General features: G+C 50.5%; 1 protein-coding gene across 1 annotated transcript in view; it reads left to right on the top strand.

Moving 5' to 3' along the window:
• The window catches only part of LOC144603206 (H-2 class II histocompatibility antigen, E-S beta chain-like), a 162,224-nt gene extending 154,766 nt beyond the window's left edge, over window positions 1-7,458 (top strand). The window contains exons 4-6 of the mRNA XM_078416396.1: window positions 3,182-3,298; window positions 5,476-5,505; window positions 7,032-7,458. Of these exons, the coding sequence (XP_078272522.1) occupies window positions 3,182-3,298; window positions 5,476-5,505; window positions 7,032-7,057 (173 nt within the window). The 3' untranslated portion in view covers window positions 7,058-7,458. The remainder of the gene's footprint in view (window positions 1-3,181; window positions 3,299-5,475; window positions 5,506-7,031) is intronic.
• The last annotated feature ends 19,808 nt before the right edge of the window (window positions 7,459-27,266 follow it).

The following is a 27,266-nucleotide window of genomic DNA, read 5'->3' as shown; positions in this document are numbered from 1 at the left end:
GGCCGTGGACTGGGGTAGGGTGAACAGCAGCCTGGCAGAGCCCAAGGCCGTGGACTGGGGTAGGGTGAACAGCAGCCTGGCAGAGCCCAAGGCCGTGGACTGGGGTAGGGTGAACAGCAGCCTGGCAGAGCCCATGGACTAGGGTAAGGCAGCCTGGCAGAGCCCAAGGCCATGGACTGGGGTAGGGTGCACAGCAGCCTGGCTGAGCCCACGGATTGGGGTAGGGTGCACAGCAGCCTGGCAGAGCCCATATAATTCCAAATTATAGGAAGGATGTCGACAAAATGGAGAGGGTACAGAGGAGATTTACTAGAATGTTGCCTGGGTTTCAGCACTTAGGCTACAGAGAGAGGTTGAACAGGTTGGGTCTTTATTCTTTGGAGCGTAGAAGGTTGAGGGGGGACTTGATAGAGGTTTTTTAAATTTTGAGAGGGACGGACAGAGTTGACGTGGGTAGGCTTTTCCCTTTGAGAGTGGGGAAGATTCCAACAAGGGGACATAGCTTCAGAATTGAGGGACAAAAGTTTAGGGGTAACATGAGGGGGAACTTCTTTACTCAGAGGGTGGTGGCTGTATGGAATGGGCTTCCGGTGGAAGTGGTGGAGGCTGGCTCGATTTTATTATTTAAGAGTAAATTGGATAGGTATATGGATAGGAGGGGATTAGAGGGTTATGGTCTGAGTGCAGGTAGATGAGACTAGGTCAGGGAGAATGGTCGGCATGGACTGGTAGGGCCGGACAGGCCTGTTTCCATGCTGTAGTTGTTATATGTTATATATATGTTATAGACTGGGGTAAGGTGCACAGCAGCCTGGCAGAGCCCAAGGTCATGGACTGGGGTAAGGCAGCCTGGCAGAGCCCAAGGTCATGGACTGGGGTAAGGTGCACAGCAGCCTGGCAGAGCCCATAGACTGGGGTAAGGTGCACAGCAGCCTGGCAGAGCCCACAGACTGGGGTAAGGTGCACAGCAGCCTGGCAGAGCCCAAGGCCATGGACTGGGGTTAGGTGCACAGCAGCCTGGCAGAGCCCATGGCCATGGACTGGGGTAAGGTGCACAGCAGCCACAACCCTGCTTCCTTCAGACTTGTCTCAGTGATTCTCATTCCAGACACTGTCTTTGTATCTGATTCACCAGTAAAAGGAGCAGCTTTTAGTATTGTTTCAGATACTGTTAGGGAGGGGGGCTGGTGATCATTTGGGAGAAAGCAACACAGGTTAGTGATTCCAAGGCTGTGCTCTGGGGCACAATGCGGAAAGATAAAGTCAGACGGGAGGTGACAGGAGATTCTGTAGGAAAGCTGCAGGTGGTTCAGTCTAAAAGGTGAATATTGGATGGAATGATTGGAAATCAAGGTGCAGCAAGGCATGCAGTTGACCTGTGGATGGGTATTGCATGATGGACAATCATGGTCAGTTAGGTGAAACTTTAGCTGAGCATAGAACATAGGACCAGTAGAACTACACAACTTGCACAATGTCTCCATGTCCCCCTCTGCCTTTCCAATTCTGTTTGACGTCATCCCTTCATTGATCCACTTGAGCCATGACCAGCTTCTCACAAGGCATGTGTCACTACTCTATGGGCCAACAGGCATATGCAAGCATTTCATTCCTGTGATATTCTGATTTCTCACTAACACTGTCCAGTGTTCTGTTCACTTGCTGCATCTCAGTCTGTCCCATGTGTAGTTGATAGGACAATTTGTAAATGGTGTTACTCTCACAATGTGTCAATCATGAGAGGAATAGATCGGGTAGATGCACAGAGTCTCTTGCCCAGAGTAGGGGAATCAAGGACACAGGTTTAAGGTGAAGGGGAAAAGATGTAATAGGAATCTGAGGGGTAACTTTTTCACACAGAGGGTGGTGGGTGTATGGAACAAGCTGCCAGAGGAGGTAGTTGAGGCTGGGACTATCCCGACGTTTAAGGAACAGTTAGACAGGCAGATGGATAGGACAGGTTTGGAGGGATACAGTATGTGCCAAACGTAGGCAGGTGGGGCTGGTGTAGATGGAACATAATATATTCCCTTATTTGTCCCACACTGGGGATATTTACAGTGTGACAACAGCAAAGTGGAGAGCAAGAGATCATTCATTATAAATAAAAGTAAAGACAAGGATAGATTGTCATCATTTACTGCGTCTTCCTTAGCTGTTACTGTTGACTGGTCTGCTGGGAGCAGTGATGGTTGTGCAGTCTCACAGCAGCGGGAAGGAAGGACCTCCTATATCTCTCCTTCACGCACTTGGGGTGAAGGAGTTTGTCACTGAAGGGGCTACTCAGTGCAGTGACAGTGTCCTGCATGGGGTGGGAGTCATTGCCCAGCAGCGATGTTAGCTTTGCCATCATCCTCCTCTCTCCCACCACCTGCACTGAGTCGAGGGGGCAACCCAGGACAGAGCCGGCCTTCCTGACCAGCTTGTCGAGTCTCTTCCCCTCCGCTGCTGAGATGCTGCTGCTCCAGCAGACCACTCCGTAGAAAATGGCTGATGTAACCATCGTGTTATAGAAGGTCCTTAGGAGTGCCCCCTGCACTCCAAAGGACCTGAGTCTCCTCAGCAGGTACAGTCTGCTCTGGCCCTTTTTGTACAGTGCATCGGTGTTTTTGGTCCAGTCCAATTTATTATTGAGGTAAACACTCAGGTACTTATAAGAGTCCACCCTCTCGATGTCCATTCCCTGGATGTTCACCGGTGTCGGAGGGGGTCCGGCTGCGCCTGCAGAAATCTACCACCATCTCCCTGGTTTTCCCCAACTTGCCCAACACATGTTGGCCAGTGTGGGCAAGTTGGGCCGAAGGGCCTGTTTCCATGCTGTAGGACTCACCTGCAGCTGCTTTTAGAGACTGGTGTTACTCCTGGACATCAGCCCGCAGACCCTGATGAAATTCAGTTAGCAGTCTGTAGGGTACCTGTTCCTCCATATCATCTCCAACACAGCCTAATATGTGTGCACACTAGGTGCTGCAGAATGATGTTTCCACAGAAACAGATACTCCCTCAGACTGTTAATTTAACCCCCTTCCCCTTCCAATCCAACAGGCTGCTGGATGCTAAGTGCTGTGGTTATTCAGCTGATACAGATGTCAGCTCCCACACTGTGTGCGTGCGTACGTGCGTGCGTGCGTGCGTGTCCATCCTGTGGGCTGTTCTAACTCTTGACGGTTTCACCCGACAGATGTGCAGAGCTCATCCGAGTCAGAGAAAACCAAGATCATCGTGGGAGCGCTGGGCTTTGTGTTTGGGCTGACCATCCTCCTGGCTGGAGTTATAATGAAGCTGAGGAATGCTAAAGGTGAGCTGGTGTATGAGGGAGTCTGTCCCAGGCCTCCAGCCCTGGGCTCCACTAATGTACACTTGTGGTCCCACCACTTGGCTGGAGGATCTGGGCCCAACCCAATGACTGAATCTCTACCCATCCCCTGGTCCAGATGTGGACCAATAGCACAGCACAGTCTGGGACATGTGAACACCGGGCAAAATGGGGCAATAGGTAGCCTGTTGCACCCTGGTCCAAGGATGTACTAGCTTTGGAGAAGGTGGGAAAGTTTCACTGCTGGGATGGAAGGGTTAATGGTGAAAAAGGTGAGCTCTACCCCTCTCAAAATGAGGTGCTATGAAATATTGTTTGGGTGGATGCTGAAGATCTTTGCTCCAGGGGTGATGCAGTTTCAGAACAAGGATTGTCCACTTCAGGAGTGGTGGGCAGATGGAAATGTAGGTGAGGTGGAGACCAGAGCAGCCATTGTATTGAATGGTGGGCTGAATGGCCTCCTCCTGTACCCATCTCCATTCTGGTCCTTGATAAGCAGGGCAAGATGCTGAGTGGGGTAAATAGCTACCCACAGGGTGGTGGGTGCATGAAACATGCTGACAGGTGGTGGGGGCAGACACAAGAGTGGAGTTTCAGAGGCTCTTAGATGGGCACATGGATCTGCATGGAATGGAGAAGTATGGGTCATGTGCAGGCAGGGGAGATTAGTTCAACTTGGCTTCATGTTCAGCACAGAGATAGGAGATTAGAGGGCAAGATTAGAGCACATGGTATTGGGGGTAGGGTGCTGACATGGATAGAAAGTTGGTTGGCAGGCAGGAAACAAAGAGTGGGGATAAATGGGTCCCTTTCAGAACGGCAGGCAGTGACTAGTGGGGTACCGCAAGGCTCGGTGCTGGGACCGCAGCTATTTACAATATACATCAATGACTTAGATGAAGGGATTAAAAGTAACATTAGCAAATTTGCAGATAATACAAAGCGGGGTGGCAGTGTGAACTGTGAGGAAGATGCTATGAGGTTGCAGGGTGACTTGGACAGGTTGTGTGAGTGGGCGGATGCATGGCAGATGCAGTTTAATGTGGATAAGTGTGAGGTTATCCACTTTGGTGGTAAGAACAGGAAGGCAGAGTATTATCTGAATGGTGTCAAGTTAGGAAAAGGGGACGTACAACGAGATCTGGGTGTCCTAGTGCATCAGTCACTGAAAGGAAGCATGCAGGTACAGCAGGCAGTGAAGAAAGCCAATGGAATGTTGGCCTTCATAACAAGAGGAGTTGAGTATAGGAGCAAAGAGGTCCTTCTGCAGTTGTACCGGGCCCTGGTGAGACCGCACCTGGAGTACTGTGTGCAGTTTTGGTCTCCAAATTTGAGGAAGGGCATTCTTGCTATTGAGGGTGTGCAGCGTAGGTTCACTAGGTTAATTCCCGGAATGGCAGGACTATCATATGTTGAAAGACTGGAGCGACTAGGTTTGTATACACTGGAATTTAGAAGGATGAGAGGGGATCTTATTGAAACATATAAGATTATTAAGGGGTTGGACACATTAGAGGCAGGAAACATGTTCCCAATGTTGGGGGAGTCCAGAACCAGGGGCCACAGTTTAAGAATAGGGGGTAGGCCACTTAGAACGGAGATGAGGAAAAACGTTTTCAGTCAGAGAGTTGCAAATCTGTGGAATTCTCTGCCTCAGAAGGCAGTGGAGGCCAATTCTCTGAATGCATTCAAGAGAGAGCTGGATAGAGCTCTTAATGATAACGGAGTCAGGGGGTATGGGGAGAAGGCAGGAATGGGGTACTGATTGTGGATGATCAGCCATGATCACATTGAATGGTGGTGCTGGCTCGAAGGGCCGAATGCCCTCCTCCTGCACCTGTTGTCTATTATTGACATTGTGGGCCGAAGGGCTTGTTGTGATTCTCTTCTGTTCTGTGATACCTGTGGTAGGTGGGGACGAGCCTGGGTCAGGAGTTTAATTTGAGCAGGTTTTAGTTTCTGAGCTGGGATTGATTTACTGAAGTGAGCTGCCTGGGTAGTGGGGGAGGTACTGGGGGTAACTTTGACGGCTGCATCAATGGGAGGGCTGCACTCTGACGGCAGTCCATCAACAGCAGCACAGACACCAACCCCACCAGTCCGTCCCCCCTGTGTGAGATTGTCACTGACCTGCTGACCACGTGTGCTTTCTCTTCCAGCTATCCTGGATTCCACCAGCCATGGCCCACGTGAGTACCCAGGGGAAGCCTGCGTTAATCCCACTGGGGTGGGGAGGGATGTGGCCGTGGGTCTGGTGAATGGAACATGTTCAATGAAACAATGATTAGTGCCTGGGCAAAAGTGAAGCTCCTCACTTCAAATATAGGGCATTGCAGGCTATTCAGGCCATGGAGTCTCTACCAGCCCTTGATTAACTAATTCATCTACAACCTGTTCTCCCCTGTGCCCATTATCACCTTTTCCCTTGCTCCCCAAATTCCCCAACAGCCCACCCACACCAGGGTGATTTAGTGGCCAATTATCCACTGGCCCTCATGCCTCTGGGATGTGGGAGGAAACGGGAGCAGCCGTGAAGAAGCCCACCTGGTCAGGGACAACATGCAAACTCCACACTGACAGCACAGTGTATACGGGTTGCTGGTGCTGTGAGGCAGCAGCACTACCTGCTGCACCTCTGCTACCTGCAGCTCTCCTGATTACTGTGGGAAGCACACTGAGACTGCTCCACACCCTCCATGGGAACCCCAGCTGGGGGCTGAAAGCTTGGCTCCTCGATGTCCGTCTGAGGGGGCATTCCCTGTCCCACAGCAGTGGGTGGCCGTGTGATGTGGGGCAGAGAGGCTTCCTCCCGTGGTATAGAGGCAACAGTAACACTGGGGGTGGGTGAAGGGGGTGGGCTCTGGGTGCCTCTATGTACAGCACTGTCACCATGGACACACTGGGGGTGGGTGAAGGGGTGGTCTCTGGGTGCCTCTATGTACAGCACTGTCACCATGGTCACACTGGGGGTGGTCTCTGGATCCCTCTATGTACAGCACTGTCACCATGGTAACACTGGGGGTGGTCTCTGGTTCCCTCAATGTACAGCACTGTCACCATGGTCACACTGGGTCTGTGTGAAGGGGGTTGGGCTCTGGGTGCCTCAATGTACATTGCTGTCACCATAGTAACACTGGGGGTTGTACGAGGAGACACAGTCAGCAAAACACTTCCTGGTCTGAGCAGAAAGTGGTTGGGGTTGGGAGTGTATCAGGTTAATCCCCAAGACCCTCCCTGGTGGGGGGTGTATAAGGGGACATGGTCACTGGGACCCCCCTTGATCTTACACCGGGTGGGGGCTGTACAAGGGGGCATGGTCACGGGGTCCCTCCGTAGTCTGTGCTGACACTGGGTGGGGGTGTACAAAGGGGCATGGTCACAGGGACCCTGCTTGATCTTACACTGGGTGGGGGGTGGGGGCATGGTCACTGGGATGCTCCTTGATCTTACAGTGGGTGGGGGGTGAACAAGGGGGCATGGTCACTGGGATGCTCCTTGATCTTACACTGGGTGGGGATGGGGAGTGAACAAGGGGGCATGGTCACTGGGACGCTCCTTGATCTTACACTGGGTGGGGGATGGGGAGTGTACAAGGGGGCATGGTCACTGGGACCCCGCTTGATCTTACACTGGGTGGGGGGTGTACAAGGGGAGAAGGGGGCACAGTCTCCCGGCTCTGGTCTGGATCCTGACCTCTCTCCACCCTGTGTTGCAGGTCTGATGGGCGCTGCGATCAGTTAACCGCGCCACTGCACGGTGCAGCTTCTGCCGCCGGTGTCTGGTCGGCACTGCACGGCTTCCCTGGGACTGGGCAGTGACCCTGGAGCCCCGGGGTAGAGAGCTGCTCGGTCCCGGCTGTGGGCACGGTTCACTGGTCACTACGGGGTAGAGGTCCACCTGCGGCCGCTTCCTGCCGACTGCACAGTGTGACGGCAGCTTGTGGCAACCAGTGATCATCACCACCTCACTGGACATGGGGTCGGCCCCGAGACCCCTGGACCCCCCCCTCACTCCAATCTCACTGACGGTGAACCTGCATCTACCTGTTGCTCTTCTCTCTACTTTACAATGAATTGCCTTATTGCAAATGCTGATCTCTGTACCTGTCGCTGGAACATTTGATTAAAGACTCTGGGATACTTGCTGCGTGTTGTGTCACTATGTTCCACGATCAGTCACTGGCTGGGACTGTTCTCCCAGCTGCTCTCAGACCCACGGCACCAGGGGCTTCAGTTCCTCACTGAATGTGGTGATGGACACTGGGGAGAGGGTGGTCAGGCCCAGCCTCTCCCACAAGCAGAGTGTCCAGGATCAACTGGATACTGCTTCCCGCTGTATGGTCTCGGTCCAGGGCTGAAGGTTGTTTACCTTCTGTGCTTCACACCTTCCTCCCACAAGCCAGGAGGTGCTGGGACATTGATTGCCTGGGGTGGAGGTGCAGCCATTGACTCCCACCTCTGTTCCCCCTGGGCCTGGGCTCAGTCAGTGTCACTGGTCCCCAACATCACTGACAGTGGGAGTGACCACTTGTGTAACCTGAGTGAGCTGATCTGCACAGCCAGCCCACAGGTCCTGCTCCTCAACCCTCTCCCCAGCCTGGCTCCTCTCAGGGCAGCGGGGAAACCAACTGCAGACGCTGGAGTCTTCAGCACAACACTGCTGGAGGATGCTTTGATTGGGATCCTTGTCGTTTGGGTGGTGGTGGGGGAGGGAGATAAAGGTGAAAAAGTATGAGTGGGACAAAGCGTGACAAGTGATAGGTGGATACAGTGGAGTGGGTATTTGACAGATCATCTGGAGGTCAAAGGTTAGAGATGACAAGAGTAGAAAAGTGAAATGTGAAGGGGTTGGAGTGGTCGGGGACAAAGTGAAAATCAAACAAACTACAAGTAAATCTAAAATAATAACACTGAAGAATTCAACAGGTCAGTGTTTGCTGATGGAAATCTCCAGTGGGAGGTGATCAGAGGGAGTGTGGGGGAGGTTTGACGCAGGGGTAGGCCTGTTCTCTGGGGTGGGGGGGGTGGTGTTATGGGCGTAGGGGGGAGGTTTACACCCCAGGGTGTTGGGATCAGTGAACAGCTTCAGTGAGGGGTGAGGGATAGAGGGTGGGTCTGTGGGTGGTGCCTGCACACAGTGGACACAGTGGGATATATGGGTCTGTAGTAGTGGTCTATATGGTCACAGTGGGATATATGGGTCTGTGGTAGTGGTCTATATGGTCACAGTGGGATATATGGGTCTGTAGTAGTGGTCTATATGGTCACAGTGGGATATATGGGTCTGTGGTAGTGGTCTATATGGTCACAGTGGGATATATGGGTCTGTAGTAGTGGTCTATATGGTCACAGTGGGATATATGGGTCTGTAGTAGTGGTCTATATGGTCACAGTGGGATATATGGGTCTGTGGTAGTGGTCTATATGGTCACAGTGGGATATATGGGTCTGTGGTAGTGGTCTATATGGTCACAGTGGGATATATGGGTCTGTGGTAGTGGTCTATATGGTCACAGTGGGATATATGGGTCTGTGGTAGTGGTCTATATGGTCACAGTGGCATATATGGGTCTGTGGTAGTGGTCTATATGGTCACAGTGGGATATATGGGTCTGCAGCAGTGGTCTATATGGTCACAGTGGGATATATGGGTCTGTGGTAGTGGTCTATATGGTCACAGTGGGATATATGGGTCTGTGGTAGTGGTCTATATGGTCACAGTGGGATATATGGGTCTGCAGTAGTGGTCTATATGGTCACAGTGGGATATATGGGTCTGACGCATATATGGGTCACTGTATATGGGTCTGCAGTGGGTGGGGGGAGTGGGGGCACAGCACCCACAGGAGGAGGGAGCATAAGGGGCTGTCATCAGGGAAACGTTCCAGGGAAGTGCAGAGAGAAGGCTGGGTGGGGAGGGATGAGGTCAGACTCCTCATGTATGGGAGAGGGCTGGAGGGAAAGGTTAGGGGAATGGAGAGGTAGTGGGGGGGGCTGGTGAGGGACAAAAGGTGGGCGTTGGAGGAGGGATTCCTTCAACAGGCGTGATGGAATGAAATGGAGTGATGGAACGAGGAGAGGTTCTTGGGAAAGGCGATGGAAGGAAACCATGGGTCGGGCCAGGAGATGAGGCTCCATCGTATCTGGGTCACCCAGGCACAGCTGGCTGGGCCCAGCTTCAACTGTGACCCTGACCTCTGTGTCATCATCTAGTGAGGGGAAGGGTTGGATGAGCCTGTCACAGACAAGGGCTGTTGAAGGGGATGGGTTGAGGGCAGAGGAGGGGGGCAGTCAGTTGGGACATGGTGACAACACAAGCACCTGTTGCTCTGAACTGGAGTGTGTGGAGAGAGAGAGAGGGGAGGGGGAGTTAGGCTGGTCAGACAGTGGTGCTGAGGTCAACCAGCCATGCGGAGATACCCAGGACCTGATCAACTGCAGTCTGGGGAGGGGACAATGAAGATGGCGGCTGCTTGGACAGTTCCCCAAACCCAGTACATTCCCCAGACGTGTAGGGAACAGACCTCGGTGTGTGAGAGAGGGAGGGAGAGTCGGGAAACACAGTGTAGCGACCCCAGCCCTGGGCAAATGTGAGATCCTTCACTGAGGAAGTGGTGATGGAGGTAACAACAGGTCTGGGCAAAGGCGGTCTGGACATGTGTGACATAATGTTTGGCAGTTTCTGTGGTGGTGACCAGCAGTGACGTGGGTCAACCAGTCCCTGCAACGTACCTGCACTGTCACAAGTCCTATGTTCACGTGCTGCTGGTAAGTTAAGGTTAGAAACCAGGATCTGCAGGTGCTGGTTTACATAAAAAATACAAAGTGCTGGAGTACTCAGAGTCAGGCAGCATCCTGGAGAGCATGGAACGGTGGCGTTTTAGGTCTGGACCGTATTTCATGCCTTTCAAGTGCACATTCCTGGGGTGGTGTGCGGGCATGGATTGAGGTCTGGGGAATATGTCTGAATCAGAGGGTGGACGTGAGTTTGGGTGAGTGGCCCGTGGGTGCCACAGGGATGGGTGCTGTTGGTTAGTTGGGTCAAGTGTTTACTGGTGATACAGTGATAGGGGAGCTGTGGCATATGGGGATCACGGAGGGTTGGGGAGGGGGGGGGGCAGCTGGTGAGGGGTCAGGGGCGTGACAGGTGGAATAAATGCAGGTTTGGTAAATGGAGAGAGGGTGGAAGGAGCTGATGTTCAGATGGGGCCCGTTGTCCCTGTACACAAATCTCTGAACGTGTCGGGTCTACGAGCAACAGGGAAGGTGCACGGGCTTCACTGTAAGAGGGTCTGGGTTACATGGGTGCTGGGACAACGAACAAGGCTCTGCTGAGGGACTGGAGCAGCAAAGGTCCCAGCCGCGGTGATCCCAGCAACAGTGGTCCCTGCGGTGGTGGTCCCTGGCGCGGTGAGTTTGCCCTTTGGTCCCACATCCAGAATCTTGCAGGGAATAAAATAAAACACTGCAAACGCTGGGGTGGGGTTGAGTGTGAAGCAGAGTTACGTTTCAGCACAGACCCTTCAGAAATGGGAATGTCCCACCCAAGCACCCCCTTCGCCCCGCCTGTGGCAAATCCCTGTTCTCATCCTGAGAGTCAGGAGAGAGGGAGACATAAATATGAAAGGGAAAAGTGTGAAAACAAGACATCAAAAGGGACGTTCTAGGAAATGTAGAAGAATAGACAATAGGTGCAGGAGGAGGCCATTCAGCCCCTCAAGCCAGCACCGCCATTCACTTTGATCATGGCTGATCATCCACAATCAGTACTGCCTTCTCCCCCTATACCCTGACTCCATTATCATTAAGAGCTCTATCAAGATCTCTCTTGAAAACATCCAGAGAATTGGCCTCCAATGCCTTCTGAGGCAGAGAATTCCACAGATTCACAACTCTCTGACTAAACAGATCAATGTTAGCTGGGGGAAGCTGACAACGAGGCATATAAAGATAAAATGTAATCAGGAGCACGGTCAGACTAGTCGGAGAGCTAGGGTGGGGAGGGGTAGAGAGAGAGAGAGAGAGAAAGAGAGAGAGGGGGGGGGGGAAAGCAAGGGATACTTAGAGGTCAATATTCATACCGAAGTTAGACACAAAATGCTGGAGTAACAGTGGGATAGACAACATCTCTGGATAGATGGAATGAGTAACGCTTCGGGTCGAGACCCTTCTTCAAACTGAGTCGGGGAGAAGGAGATACAGAGGTAAGGAAGTGTAAGGTGTGAAAACAATACAAAGGGCAATTTGAAAAGTCCGGGAGCAGAGCAAGGACGCCCATTGGCTGAGCAGAAAAGTAAGTGCTAGTTTAAGTGAGAAGTCAGGTAAATTGGACAATCAGGCAATTTAATTGGTGATATAAGCAAGACTTGCAAAAGGGTGCAGCCCTGTTCAGGTGCAGCCCAGTGAGGGAAGTGCGAGTCTTTGGCTGCGAGTCTTCGCTGAGGTGAGGAGGATACAATTGTTTTAAGCCAGAGCTGGTTATAGACACAACGTAATGGCGGAAAAGTTGGTGCAGTGTGTTTCCTGCAGGATGTGGGAAGACAGGGACGTCGCTGGAGCTTCTGGGAGCTACACCTGCAAGAACTGTGTCCAGGTGCAGCTCCTGAAGGGACGTGTGGTGGAGTTGGAGAGGCAGTTGGATGACCTCAGGGCCATCCGGGAATGCGAGAGTTTCCTGGACAGGACCTATTGTGAGGCTGTCACGCCAAGGGTCCAGGACGAGCGAAGGTGGGAGACTGTTTCAGGGGGGAGTGGACGTGGACTACAGGAGACCCCAGTGGCTGTGCCTATTGCAAATAGGTATACCCTCTTGGGAACTGTCGGGGCAGAAGACGTTTCCAGTCCGAGTGGCGGACCTGTTGGCAAGGATACTCGACAGGGGAGACCGAAGTCAGGGAGAGCCGTAGTGGTCGGTGACTCCATCATCCGAGGGACGGACAGAAGATTCTGTGGCAGCAGGAGGGACTTGAGGATGGTCTGTTGCCTCCCTGGTGCCAGGGTTCAACACATCACGGACCGGCTTCAGAAAATCCTAGTGAGGGAAGGCGATCAACCTGAAGTCGTTGTGCACGTGGGCACGAATGACGTCGGGCGGAAGAGGAAGGAGGTGCTACAGCGGGAGTTTAGAGAGGTAGGAAAAAGACTGAGAAGTAGGACGTCGAAGGTGGTTATCTCTGGACTGCTACCGGTACCTCGTGCTGGTGAGGCCAGGAACAGAGAGATAGAGGGTATGAATTTATGGCTGAGGGGCTGGTGCAGAGAGCAGGGATTTAGATTTCTGGACCACTGGGATCTCTTCTGGGCTAGGGGTGACTTGTACAAAAGGGACGGGTTACATCTTAACAGCAGGGGGACAAACATTCTGGCAGGCAGGTTTGCTAGTGTGACACCTGTGGCTTTAAACTAAGTAGTGGGGGGGAGGGGTTAACAAATTGTGAATATGAAGATGAGGTAAAAGGGAATACAGGAGATATTGCAAAAGACTCTCGGAAGAATGGGAACAGAAGTTCTAGAGGGGAAAAGAAATTAAGGGCAGGGCCAATTGTGACCAATGTGAGAGGGGAGGTAAATACAGAAGTTAAAGTGTTGTACTTAAATGCGCGTAGTGTAAAAAATAAAGTGGATGAGCTTGAGGCTCAGTTAGTCATGGGCAAGTATGATGTTGTAGGGATCACTGAGACATGGCTACAAGAGGACCAGGGCTGGGAACTGAATATTCAGGGGTACACAACGTATAGAAAAGACAGACAGGTGGGCAGAGGGGGTGGGGTTGCTCTGATGGTAAGGAATGATATTCATTCCCTTGCAAGGGGTGACATAGAATCAGGAGATATTGAATCAGTATGGATAGAAATGAGAAATTGTAAGGGTAAAAAGACCCTAATGGGAGTTATCTATAGGCCCCCAAACAGTAGCCTCGACATAGGGTGCAAGTTGAATCAGGAGATAAAATTGGCGTGTCAAAAATGTAATGCTACGGTGGTTATGGGAGATTTCAACATGCAGGTAGACTGGGAAAATCAGGTTGGAAATGGACCCCAGGAAAGAGAGTTTGTAGAGTGCCTTCGAGATGGATTCTTAGAACAGCTTGTACTGGAGCCTACCAGGGAGAAGGCAATTCTGGATTTAGTGTTGTGTAATGATCCTGATCTGATAAGGGGACTAGAGGTAAAAGAGCCATTAGGAGGCAGTGATCACAACATGATAAGTTTTACTCTGCAAATGGAAAGGCAGAAGGGAAAATCGGAAGTGTCGGTATTACAGTATAGCAAAGGGGATTACAGAGGCATGAGGCAGGAGCTGGCCAAAATTGACTGGAAGGAGGCCCTAGCAGGGAAGACGGTAGAACAGCAATGGCAGGTATTCCTGGGAATAATGCAGAGGTTGCAGGATCAATTTATTCCAAAGAGGTGGAAAGACTCTAAGGGGAGTAAGAGACACCTGTGGCTGACAAGGGAAGTCAGGGACAGCATAAAAATTAAGGAGAGGAAGTATAACATAGCAAAGAAGAGTGGGAAGACAGAGGATTGGGACTCTTTTAAAGAGCAACAAAAGTTAACTAAAAAGACAATACGGGGAGAAAAGATGAGGTACGAGGGTAAATTAGCCAATAATATAAAGGAGGATAGCAAAAGTTTTTTTAGGTACGTGAAGAGGAAAAAAATAGTCAAGGCAAATGTGGGTCCCTTGAAGACAGAAGCAGGGGAATTTATTATGGGGAACAAAGAAATGGCAGACGAGTTAAACCGTTACTTTGGATCTGTCTTCACTGAGGAAAATACACACAATCTCCCAAATGTTCTAGGGGCCGGAGAACCTAGGGTGATGGAGGAACTGAAGGAAATCCACATTAGGCAGGAAATGGTGTTGGGTAGACTGATGGGACTGAAGGCTGATAAATCCCCAGGGCCTGATGGTCTGATTTCCAGGGTACTTAAGGAGGTGGCTCTAGAAATAGTGGAAGCATTGGAGATCATTTTTCAATGTTCTATAGATTCAGGATCAGTTCCTGTGGATTGGAGGATAGCAAATGTTATCCCACTTTTTAAGAAAGGAGGGAGAGAGAAAACGGGTAATTATAGACCAGTTAGTCTGACATCAGTGGTGGGGAAGATGCTGGAGTCAATTATAAAAGACGAAATTGCTGAGCATTTGGATAGCAGTAACGGGATCATTCCGAGTCAGCATGGATTTACGAAGGGGAAATCATGCTTGACAAATCTACTGGAATTTTTTGAGGATGTAACTAGGAAAATTGACAAGGGAGAGTCAGTGGATGTGGTGTACCTCGACTTTCAGAAAGCCTTCGACAAGGTCCCACATAGGAGATTAGTGGGCAAAATTAGGGCACATGGTATTGGGGGTAGGGTACTGACATGGATAGAAAATTGGTTGACAGACAGAAAGCAAAGAGTGGGGATAAATGGGTCCCTTTCGGAATGGCAGGCAGTGACCAGTGGGGTACCGCAAGGTCCGGTGCTGGGACCCCAGCTATTTACGATATACATTAATGACTTAGACGAAGGGATTAAAAGTACCATTAGCAAATTTGCAGATGATACTAAGTTGGGGGGTAGTGTGAATTGTGAGGAAGATGCAATAAGGCTGCAGGGTGACTTGGACAGGTTGTGTGAGTGGGCGGATACATGGCAGATGCAGTTTAATGTAGATAAGTGTGAGGTTATTCACTTTGGAAGTAAGAATAGAAAGGCAGATTATTATCTGAATGGTGTCAAGTTAGGAGGAGGGGGAGTTCAACGAGATCTGGGTGTCCTAGTGCATCAGTCAATGAAAGGAAGCATGCAGGTACAGCAGGCAGTGAAGAAAGCCAATGGAATGTTGGCCTTCGTAACAAGAGGAGTTGAGTATAGGAGCAAAGAGGTCCTTCTACAGTTGTACCGGGCCCTGGTGAGACCGCACCTGGAGTACTGTGTGCAGTTTTGGTCTCCAAATTTGAGGAAGGATATTCTTGCTATGGAGGGCGTGCAGCGTAGGTTCACTAGGTTAATTCCCGGAATGGCGGGACTGTCGTATGTTGAAAGGCTGGAGCGATTGGGCTTGTATATACTGGAATTTAGAAGGATGAGGGGGGATCTTATTGAAACATATAAGATAATTAGGGGATTGGACACATTAGAGGCAGATAACATGTTCCCAATGTTGGGAGAGTCCAGAACAAGGGGTCACAGTTTAAGAATAAGGGGTAGGCCATTTAGAACGGAGATGAGGAAGAACTTTTTCAGTCAGAGGGTGGTGAAGGTGTGGAATTCTCTGCCTCAGAAGGCAGTGGAGGCCAGTTCGTTGGATGCTTTCAAGAGAGAGCTGGATAGAGCTCTTAAGGATAGCGGAGTGAGGGGGTATGGGGAGAAGGCAGGAACGGGGTACTGATTGAGAGTGATCAGCCATGATCGCATTGAATGGCGGTGCTGGCTCGAAGGGCTGAATGGCCTACTCCTGCACCTATTGTCTATTGTCTATTGTCTATTGGCATGAAATTAAGGGAAATGTAGATCATTGTTAGCTCGGAGAAGGTAACAACAAAGCAAACAGAGATAAAATGTAATCTGGAACAGTTGGACTGGTCGGAGAACTAGGAAGGGAGAGGGATGGGAGAGGGAAGTCAATGTTCATACCGTTGGGGTGTAAGCTGCCCAAAGCGAAACATGAGGTGCTCCTCCAACAATGGAGGAGGCCCAGGACAGAAAGGTCAGATTGGGAATGGGAGGGGGAGTGGAAGTGCTGAGCAATCGGGGGATCAGGTAGGTTTAGGCGACTGAGCGGAGGTGTTCAGTGAAACGATCACCGAGCCTGTGCTTGCTCTCGCCGATATATAGGAGTCCACACCTGGAACAGCACATACAGTAGATGAGGTTGGAGGAGGTGCAGGTGAACCTCTGACTCACCTAAAAAGACAGTCGGGGTTCTTGGATGGAGTTGAGGGGGGAGGTAAAGGGACAGGTGTTGCATCTCCTGAAGTTGCAGGGGAAAGTACCCAGGATGGGAGTGGTTTGGGTGGGAAGGGATGAGTTAACCAGGGAGTTGCGGAAGGAATGGTCTCTGCAGAAAGCGGAAAGGGGTGGAGATGGGAAGATAGACAATAGACAATAGGTGCAGGAGGAGGCCATTCGGCCCTTCGAGCCAGCGCCACCTTTTAATGTGATCATGGCTGATCATTCTCAATCAGTACCCCGTTCCTGCCTTCTCCCCATGTCCCCTGACTCCGCTATCCTTAAGAGCTCTATCTAGCTCTCTCTTGAATGCATTCAGAGAATTGGCCTTCACTGCCTTCTGAGGCAGATAATTCCACAGATATACAACTCTCTGACTGATGTGGCTAGTGGTGGGATCCCGTTGGAGGTGGTGAAAATGTCGGAAGATTATGTGCTGCATGGGGTGGAGGGTGAGGACTAGGGGGACTCTGGCCTTGTTGGGACTGGGGGAAGGGGGAGCAAGGGCGGAGCTGTGGGATATCGAGGAGACCCTAGTGAGGGCCTCATCTATGATGGAAGAAGGGAACCCCCGTTCCCTAAAAAATGAGGACATCTCAGGTGTCCTGGTAGGGAACACCTCATCTACGCAGATGCGGCGTAGACGGAGGAATTGGAATTAGGGGATAGAGTCTTTACAGGAGGCAGGGTGGAAAGAAGTGTAGTCTAGATAGCTGTGGGAGACAATAGGTTTATACTGGATGGTAGATACAAAGGGCTGGAGTAATGCAGAGGGACAGGCAGCATCTCTGGAGAGAAGGAATGGGTGACGTTTCGGGATGTGGCCCTAGGTAGACACAAAATACTGGAGTAACTCTGTGGGTCAGGCAGCATCTCGGGAGAGAAGGAATGGGTGATGTTTCAGGTCGAGACTCATTCTAATGCCTCCAACCTTATCATTCCCCAGCCCTGCACGGCCCGATTTTACCTTCTCCCTAAAATCTACAAACAGAACTATCCTGGCAGACCCATTGTTTCTGCCTGTTCATGTCCCATCGAATTAATTTCCACCTACCTCGACTCCATCCTATCCCTCCCTACATATGTCCGACACCTCACATACTCTCCGTTTCCTCGATAACTTCCAATTTCCAGGCCCCCACTCCCTCATCTTTACCATGGATGTCCAGTCACTCTACACTTCCATCCCCCACAAGGATGGTCTTGAAGCCCTCTGTTTCTTCCTCGACCGTAGAACCAGCCAATCCTCATCTACTAACACTCTCCTCCGCCTAGGAGAGCTGGTTCTTACCCTCAACAACTTCTCCTTTGACTCCTCCCACTTCCTCCAAACCAGAGGCGTAGCAATGGGCACTCGCATGGGCCCTAGCTACGCCTGCCTCTTTGTCGGGTACGTCGAACAATCCCTGTTCCAGACGTACACTGGCCTCATCCCCGAACTCTACCTCGACGACTGCATTGGTGCTACCTCTTGTACCCATGCAGAACTCACTGACTTCATACACTTCACAACCAATTTCCATCCTGCTCTTAAATATACTTGGACTATCTCTGACATCTCCCTACCGTTTCTGGACCTCACCATCTCCATCACAGGAGACAGACTAGTGACTGACATCTACTATAAACCCATTGACTCACAGAGCTTTCTGGACTACACTTCCTCCCACCCTGTCTCCTGCAAAAAGTCTATCCCCTACTCCCAATTCCTCCGTCTACGCCGCATCTGCGCCCGGGATGAGGTGTTTCACACTAGGGCATCAGAGATGTCCTCATTCTTCAGGAAACGGGGCTTCCCCTCTTCCACGGTAGCGCAGCGGTAGAGTTGCTGCTTTACAGCGAATGCAGCGCCGGAGACTCAGGTTCGATCCTGACTACGGGTGCTGCACTGTAAGGAGTTTGTACGTTCTCCCCGTGACCTGCGTGGGTTTTCTCCGAGATCTTCGGTTTCCTCCCACACTCCAAAGACGTACAGGTATGTAGGTTAATTGGCTGGGTAAATGTAAAAAAAATGTAAAAATTGTCCCTAGTGGGTGTAGGATAGTGTTAATGTACGGGGATCACTGGGCGGCACGGACTTGGAGGGCCGAAAAGGCCTGTTTCCGGCTGTATATATATGATATGATATGATATTATAGATGAGACTCTCACTAGGGCCTCCTCTATATCCCGCAGCTCCGCTCTTGCTCCCCCTCCCCCATTCGTAACAAGGATAGAGTCCCCCTAGTCCTCACCTTCCACCCCATCAGCTGTCGTATACAACAAATTATCCTCCAACGTTTCCGTCACCTCCAACGGGACCCCACTACAGGCCATATCTTCCCATCACCTCCCCTTTCTGTATTCCGCAGAGACCGTTCCCTCCGTAACTCCCTGGTCTACTCGTCCCTTCCTACCCAAACCACCCCCTCCCCGGGTACTTTCCCCTGCAACTGCAGGAGATGCAACACCTGTCCCTTTACCTCCCCTCTTGACTCCATCCAAGGACCCAAACAGTCTTTCCAGGTGAGACAGAGGTTCACCTGCACCTCCTCCAACCTCATCTATTGTATCTGCTTTTCCAGATATCAACTTCTCTACATCGGCGAGACCAAACGCAGGCTCGACACCTTAACCAACCTGATCTCCCGGTGGCTGAGCACTTCAACTCCCTCTCCCATTCCCAGTATGACCTTTCTGTCATGGGCCTCCTCCAGTGTCATAGTGAGGCCCACTGCACATTGGAGGCACAGCATCTCATATTTCGCTTGGGCAGTTTACACCCCAGCGGTATGAACATTGACTTCTCTAACTTCAGATAGTCCCTGCTTTCCCTCTCTTTCCCCTCCCCTTCCCAGTTCTCCCACTGTCTTCCTGTCTCCTACTACATCCAATCTTTGTCCCGCCCCCTCCCGACATCAGTCTGAAGAAGGGTCTCGACCCGAAACGTCACCCATTCCTTCTCTTCCGAGATGCTGCCTGACCCGCTGAGTTATTCCAGCATTTTGTGTCTACCTTCAGGCGAAATATGAGGTGCTGTTCCTCCAATTGCACTCTGACAATGAGGAGGCCCAGGACAGAAAGGTCAGATTGGGAATGGGAGGGAAGTTGAAGTGCTGAGCAACCGGGAAATCAGCTAGGTTAAGAAGGACTGAGCGAAGGTATTCAGCGAAACGATCGGCGAGCCTGTGCTTGGTCTCTCCGACATAGAGAAGTTGACACTTAGAACGGCGGATACAGTAGGTAATAGATGTCAGTCGATACTATCTCCTGTAATGGACATGGCGAGATCAAGAAACAGTAGGGAGGTGTCGGAGATGTCCCAAGTGAATCTGTGTGCAGGATGAAATGAGTCGTAAAGTTAATAAAATAGCAAAGTTTTGCTTGAGCAGCTTCAACCCTGCGGTATGAATATTGACCTCTAACTTCAAGTAAGCATTCCTTTCCCTCTCTCTCCATCCGTCCCCCATCCTAGTTCCCCGACTAGTCGGAATGTCCTGATTAAATTTTATCTTTGTATGCTTCGTTGTCATTTTCCCCCAGCGAACAATGATCTATTGTATATTTTCCTTGAACTTTGTCCCCTTTGATGACTGGCAGCCAACCAGACTCCTTATCTCTGTGTCTCCCTCTCCCCTGAGTCTGAAAGAGTCTCCACCCGAAACGTCACCCATTCCTTCTCTCCAGAGATGCTGCTTGTCTGCTGAGTTACTCCAGCACTTTGTGATACCTTTGATTTAAACCAGCATCTGCAGTTCTTTCCTACACAAAGTTCCCTTTATTGTCACTCTTTGCTTTCTGCCATCCTGCCCACCTGCTGCTATCCATGCTAGTATCTTCCCTTTGAAACCATGGGCTCTCACCTTCTTTAGCAGCCTCATGTGAGGCACCTGATCAAAGGCTTTCTGAAAGTCAAGGTAAACAACATCAACGGACTCACCTTTGCCTGTCCTGCTATTTACTTCCTCAAAGAATTCCAACAGATTTGTCAGGCAAGACCTCCCCTTCACAAAATAGGTATGTAGTGCGAGGCTCTATAAGGCGCTGGTCAGGCCGCATTTGCAGTACTGTGAGAACGTTTGGGCCCCATATCTGAGGGAGGATGTGCTGGCTCTGGAGAGGGTGGAGAGGAGGTTTATAAGAATGATTCCAGGAATGAGTGGGTTAGCATATGATGAGTGTTTGACAGCACTGGGCCTGTACTCGCTGGAGTTTAGAAGGTTGAGGGGGGACCTCATTGAAACTTGCAGACTAATGAAAGGCAGAGATAGAGTGGATGTGGAAAGGATGTTTCCACTGGTGGGAGAGTCTAGGACCAGAGGTCACAGCCTCAGAATTAAAGGGTGCTCTTTTAGAAAGGAGGTGAGGAGGAACCTCTTTAGTCAGAGGGTGGTGAATCTGTGGAACTCATTGCCACGGAGGGATGCGGAGGCCAAATCAGTGGATATTTTTAAGGCAGGGATAGACATATTCTTGATTAGAACGGTGTCAAGGGTTATGGAGAGAAAGCATGAAAATGGGATTAGGAGGCAGAGATGAATGAATGAATGAATGAATGAATGAATGAGTGAATAAGTTTATTGGCCAAGTATGTGCACATACAAGGAATGTGCCTTGGTGCTTCACTCACAAATAACAAAACAAACATACAGTTAACAATTAAGAATAAAGCATAACCATATCAAAACAATAAGGATACAACAGTCTGAAGAAGGGTCTCGACCCGAAACGTCACCCATTCCTTCTCTCCCGAGATGCTGCCTGACCTGCTGAGTTACTCCAGCATTTTGTGAATAAAAGGATACAACATTACGGTTTAAACATGTGGCTGAAAATAAACCGGAGCAAAAAAGAGACTACAGACTTTGGTTATTGAGTAGAATTATCACTCGTGGAAAGCAGCTTGATGAAAAAATTCATCAACCATGATTGAATGGCGGAGTAGACTCGATGGGCCAAATGGCCTCATTCTACTCCTATCACTTGTGAACTTGTGATCGGATGGTAATGAATGTGTACAACTTGCTTGCCATCATCAGTTTACAGTGTGTCACCAGTTGCCGGGTAGAATTTGTTTCTGTGGCCTGGAAATAAAAGTGAATGTTGGAAATCCCCAGCGACTCAGGCAGCGGCTGTGGGAAGAGGAACTCTGAACCAATGTTACAGTAGCTGATCTTACAGCACACACAGTCCCAACACAGACTGGTTATCTGAAATTGTTGCAGTGAACGTCGAGGATTGTATTCATAGTCCTGGTCAGCAGAGACTAAGAGACCACTGTGGGCCCGGGCAGTGGGCATTGTAACATGTGTCCCATACCACCCTGGATCAGTATTAAACTGTGGAGACCAGCCATGACTGAATGGCGGAGTAGATGATGAGCCAAATGGCCTAATTCTACTCCTATAACTTGTGAAAACCAAGCTGACTTAGGCTTATTTTATCACTGACTTCTAAGTATTCAGAAACCTCATCCTTTATAATGGACTCTAAAATCTTAGCAACCCCAGAAGTCAAGCTAACTGGCCTATAGTTTCCACTGTTCTGCTTTGCTCCCTTCTTGAACAGCGGAGTAATACTTGCAATTTTCCAATCGTCTGGAACCCACTCCTGAATCCAGTGATTCTTGAAAGATCACTACTAATGCCTCCACAATCTCTAAAGCCATCTCTTTCAGAACTCTGGGGTGCAGTCCATCTGGTCCGGGTGACTTATCCACCTTCACACCTTTCATTTTCCCAAGCACCTTCTCCTTCGTAATCGCCACTCCACTACCTTCCACTGCGGACCTTTCACTGTCCAGCGCGGCCTGGAACGTGGCAACTTCAACAGCCTGACCGCGGGAGAAGACGGCAGCGGAAGAGAAAAGACATTCTGGCCTTCCATCACAGTGAGGAGGTGACTGGAGGAGACTCACTGTGATGGATGTTTCTTTTTTTTGTTTCGTGTTGGTTTGTGATTGTGTGTGTTATTGCTTATTTTTATTGCTCTTATTGTTCGACTGTGGGTGACGAAACCTCGTCCAAAAGACTTGTTTTTTGGATGACAATAAAGGTTATTCTGATTCTGATTTTGATTGTATCTCCTGATGCAACATTTACCCTGCTGTTTGGGGGCCTGTAAATAACTCCTATTAGGATCTTTATTCCCTTGCAGGAGATGGCACTGGTTGTCCCCAGACCTGGGATATCACTCCAGGAGTTCCTCAGGGCAATGTCCTGGGCCCTCATCCTCATCCTCTTCAAGAGTGACCTTCCTTCCATCACAGGGTTAGGTGTTGGGATGTTCACTAATAATTGCAATGTTCAATTCCCTTCACAACTCCTCAGCAAATGAAGCAGCCCATGACTCGACTTCAAGACTTGGACAACATTCAGGCAACGGGGCTGGTAAGTGAAAGATATCATTTGCCACTCAGAGTTGAGCCACCTGCCCGTGGCAGGCAATGGCATTGCCATCCCAATATCACTTAGGTTAAGAAAGGAAATAGGAATAATCCAGGAAATTATAGGCCAGTGAGACTCATGCCAGTGGCAGAGGACTGTTGGACAGGATTCTTAGGGATAGGATTTACTCGCATTTAGAAGCTTTTTGCAGGACAGGTTTGTCTTGCAGACTTGCCCATGGGTAGTTTGAGCAGGTGATGAAAGTGATTGAGGATGGTAGGGTAGTGGATGCTGAAAGAAGGAAAGTGCTGGTTTACAAAGAAGGATGCAAAATGCTGGAGTAATTCAGTCGGTTAGACAGTATCCCTGGATAACATGGATAGGTGATGTTCTGGGGCAGGACCTTTCCTCAGACTGATTGTAAGGTGGAAGAACGCTGAAAGGCAGTATCGGCAGGAGAAAGCATGGCAGGTAACAGGTGAACTCAGGTGAGGGGGCGGGGGGGTTGATAGGCAGATGGCCAGAGGTGCACGGTAGCGCAGCGGTAGAGTTGCTGCTTTACAGCGAATGCAGCGCCGGAGACTCAGGTTCGATCCTGACTACGGGTGCTGCACTGTAAGGAGTTTGTACGTTCTCCCCGTGACCTGCGTGGGTTTTCTCCGAGATCTTCGGTTTCCTCCCACACTCCAAAGACGTACAGGTATGTAGGTTAATTGGCTGGGTAAATGTAAAAATTGTCCCTAGTGGGTGTAGGATAGTGTTAATGTACGGGGATCGCTGGGCGGCATGGACTTGGAGGGCCGAAAAAGGCCTGTTTCCGGCTGTATATATATGATATGATATGATATGAGTCAAATCCTTAAAGAGTTGCGAATTGTGAAGCCAGAGGAAAGAATCTAGGTGGAGGGGAAGGAGATAAATAGGTGTGTCCAAGTGGGGCATAGGGGAGTGGGGGGGGGGGGGGGGGGGGGGGGGGGGGGGGGGGAGAAAGTGCATGTGGGGGAGAAAGGGGAGGGAGAGGAGAAGGTATCTAACATTGGAGAACTGAATGTTCATAACTTTGGGTTGTAAACTACCCAAGCAGAATATAAGGGGATGTTCATCCAGGTAATGTGTGGCCTCACTCTGGCAGTAGATGTTGTTGTCTACATGGACTTTTGTAAGGCATTTGACAAAGTTTGTCACAGAAGACTAATCCAGTAGATTAAAATGCAGGGGAGCTCGAGTGATTTGGTAGGTTGGATTCAGCTGTCTTACTCATTGAAGACAGAGGGTTGTGGCGGGAGGGCATTATTCTAGTGGAGGTCAATGACTAGGGGAGTTCACTGGGATCTGTTCTGGAACCATTACTTGGACAAAATGTAGATGGTTGGTTAATAAAGTTTGCAGATGACACCAAAATTGCTGTCAAAATATTGAACAGGTCAGTTACAGTTGTGGTGAAAGAAATGGCAGAGTTTAATTGATGCAGATGAAAGTGTTGGACTTAGGACGTTTAAATATGTGGGGAGTATAAGGTAAGGTAGTGAGTGGCAGTCATCCAGCCAGTGGAATGGTACGGCTACTGTGTGTGAGCTGTTGCCAGGTAGGATTTGTTTCTGTGGCCTGGTTGGGACCCGGGGGGGTTTCACCTCAATCCTGGTCTGTAGAGACCGCCCCTCAGTTGTTGATGCAGCTGATGTGTCTGAGGGAGAGGTAGATAAAGGAGGTGAAGGAGGGCAAGGGAGGGGTAGTAAGGACACTGGAACTTTAGAGTGGCACAGTGGCACAGTTAGAAGAGCTGCTGCCAGACACCCGGGCGGGTTCGATCCCGACCTCGGGTGCTGTCTACATGGAGTTTGCACGTTCTCCTTGTGACAGCATGTATTTCCTTCAGGTGCTCCAGTTCCCACAGCTCAACAACGTGCTGGGTTGGAGGTTAATTGGCCTCTGTAAATTGCTTCTCATGTGCAGGGAATGGATAAGAAAGTTGGAAAGCAGAAGTAGTGTGAATTGGTGAAAGTTGGTCAGCGTGGACTCAGTGGGCTGTTTCCATGCTGTGTCTCTAACCAGTGAGAGGGACATACTATAGATGCTGGAAATATGAAATAAAGAATGTTGGCAATCCCCATCGGGGAACTTCCAATGTATGACCAGTTCCAACACAAACTGGAAAGGCTGGTTATCTGAAAGAAGCCATAGATATGGATTCTCAGTCACACGCCACAGCAGCAGGCCTTTCGGCCCACAATGTCCATACAATCAGATACCCATCTACACTAATCCCAGTTACCAGCACAGTACATAGCTGTCTCAGTCTTGGCAACGATGGAGTGGATGGGGACCAACTACTCAAGCATGGAAAACCAACATTCTGGTAGGCAGGTTTGCTAGTGCTACACAGGTGGGTTGAAACTAAATAGTGGGGGGGGTGGGGTCAGCAACATGGAAGCGTATGCATAGAGTTCACGGATAGAGAGTGCAGTAAAGGGCAAGGAAGTCTCCAGAAAGTTTAAAAAGGGAGCAGAGAGTAAGGTCGGGTAAAATCGGCATGGTTCTGGGAGGAGGGGTCTCTTCTTCTTAGGCCCCCTCGGTCATGGCTGACCATGGGTGGTGCATCCTAGTTGGCTGCTTGCTCCACACCACGGCTAGAGCAGCGTCGCTTGTGGTTGAAGAGACCAATGCGGGAGTGACAGTCTCTGTGGCAAAGGTCACATTTGTGTGTGGTCTCTGGTCTGTTGAATGCTCCTCCATGCGGTGGACATGGCCCAGCCATCGCAGCCTGCGCTGCCTGAGTAGAGTGTACATACTGGGAAGGCCAGCGCGAGACAGAATCTCGCCGTTGGACACTGTCTTGCCAGGATATACCCAGGATTCCACGGATGCTTCTAAGGTGGAAGGTGTTGAGTCTTCTCTCTAGTCTGGCATATGTAGTCAATGTCTCACTGCTGTATAACAGATAACAGAGCTTTATTTGTCATTCGGTACCGAAGTACCGAACGAAACTACATAGCAGTCATAGAAAAAAAGAACACAAGACACATGACCCCAACACAAACATCCATCACAGTGACTCCAAACACCCCCTCACTGTGATGGAGGCAACAAAACTTCCGCTCTCTTCCCCACGCCCACGGACAGACAGCTCGTCCCCGACCGACCCGCACAGTCCCCGCAAGGGGATGGAAGTCCCCACGGCCGAATCGCACCGGGCGCTGAAACGTCTCGCGGCCGAACCGGGCGATGAAAGGCACCGCGACCAAGCCTTGCGCAGCTAAGTCCCGTGGCCGAGCCGCACCGGGCGATGTTAAGTCCCGTGGCCGAGCCGCACCAGCGATGAAAAGTCCCGCGGCCGAGCTGCACCGGGCGATGTAAAGTCCCGCGGCCGAGCCGCACCGGGCGATGTTAGGCCCCGCAGCCGAGCCGCACCCCGCGCCGTGAGGAAGAGAAAAGTTTCCCCCACCCCCCCCACCACCCCCCCCCCCCACCCACCGAGCTGCACCGGGCACTGTTAAGTCCAGCGGCCAAGCGGCACCAGCGATGTAAAGTCCCGCGGCCAAGCCGCACCGGGCGATGAAAAGTCCCGCGGCCGAGCCGCACCGGGCACTGTTAAGTCCAGCGGCCGAGCCGCACCGGGCGATGTTAGGCCCCGCAGCCGAGCCGCACCCCGCGCCGTGAGGAAGAGAAAAGTTTCCCCCACCCCCCCCCCACCCACACCACCACCCCCCACACATACACAACCAAAAAAAAATACAAAAACCATCCCAACACCGACACACAACAAAAAAAAAGGAAAAAAGACGAACAGACTGCTAGCGAGCCGCAGCCGTTAGGCGCCGCCACTTCCGCTATAGCAACGTGCTGTTGACACAGGCATTGTAGACTATCTTTGTCTTCACTGTCAACACCAAATTGAAGGTAATACAGTATATTTGAATGCACAGAGCATAAGGAACAAAGTGGGTGAGATTGTAGCACAGTTGGAAATTAGTAGCGATGATGTTGAGGGCATTACAGAGACGTGACGACAAGAGGATTGGAACTGGAAGCGAAATATTCAAGGCTACACATCCTATCTCAAGTACAGGCAGGTAGGCAGAGGGGGCGGGGTAGCACTGCTGGTAAGGAATGAAATTCAGTCCTTAGCAAAGGGTGACATAAGATCAGAAGATGTAGAGTCCTTGTGGATAGAGCTGAAAAACTGCAAGGGTAATATAACTCCCATGGGAGTTATTTACAGGCCCCCGAACAGTAGCCAGGATATAGGGTACAAGTTGCATCAGGAAATATATCGGTGTGTAGGAAAGGCAATGCTACAAGTGCTCATGCAAGATTTCAATATGCATGTAGACTGGGAGAATCAGGTTGGCACTGGACCCCAAGAGAGAGAATTTGTAGAGTGCCTCCGAGATAGTTTCTTAGAGCAGATGGTGGTGGAGCCTATCAGGGATAAGGCAATTGTAGATTTAGTGTTGTGCATTGCACCAGATTTAATAAGACAGCTTGGGGTAAAGGAACCATTAGGAGGTAGTGACCACAATATGATAAGATGTAACCTACAATTTGAAAGGAAGAAGGTGAAATTGAATGTGTCAGTATTACAGCTGAGCAAAGGGGAATACTGAGGCATGTGGGAGGAGCAGGCAAAGATTGACTGGAA

This window comes from Rhinoraja longicauda, chromosome 19 (assembly GCF_053455715.1).
Source record: "Rhinoraja longicauda isolate Sanriku21f chromosome 19, sRhiLon1.1, whole genome shotgun sequence".
Lineage (NCBI taxonomy): Eukaryota > Metazoa > Chordata > Chondrichthyes > Rajiformes > Arhynchobatidae > Rhinoraja > Rhinoraja longicauda.
The sequence above is the reverse complement of the archived record's forward strand: the minus strand, read 5'-3'. Positions and strand labels throughout refer to the sequence as shown.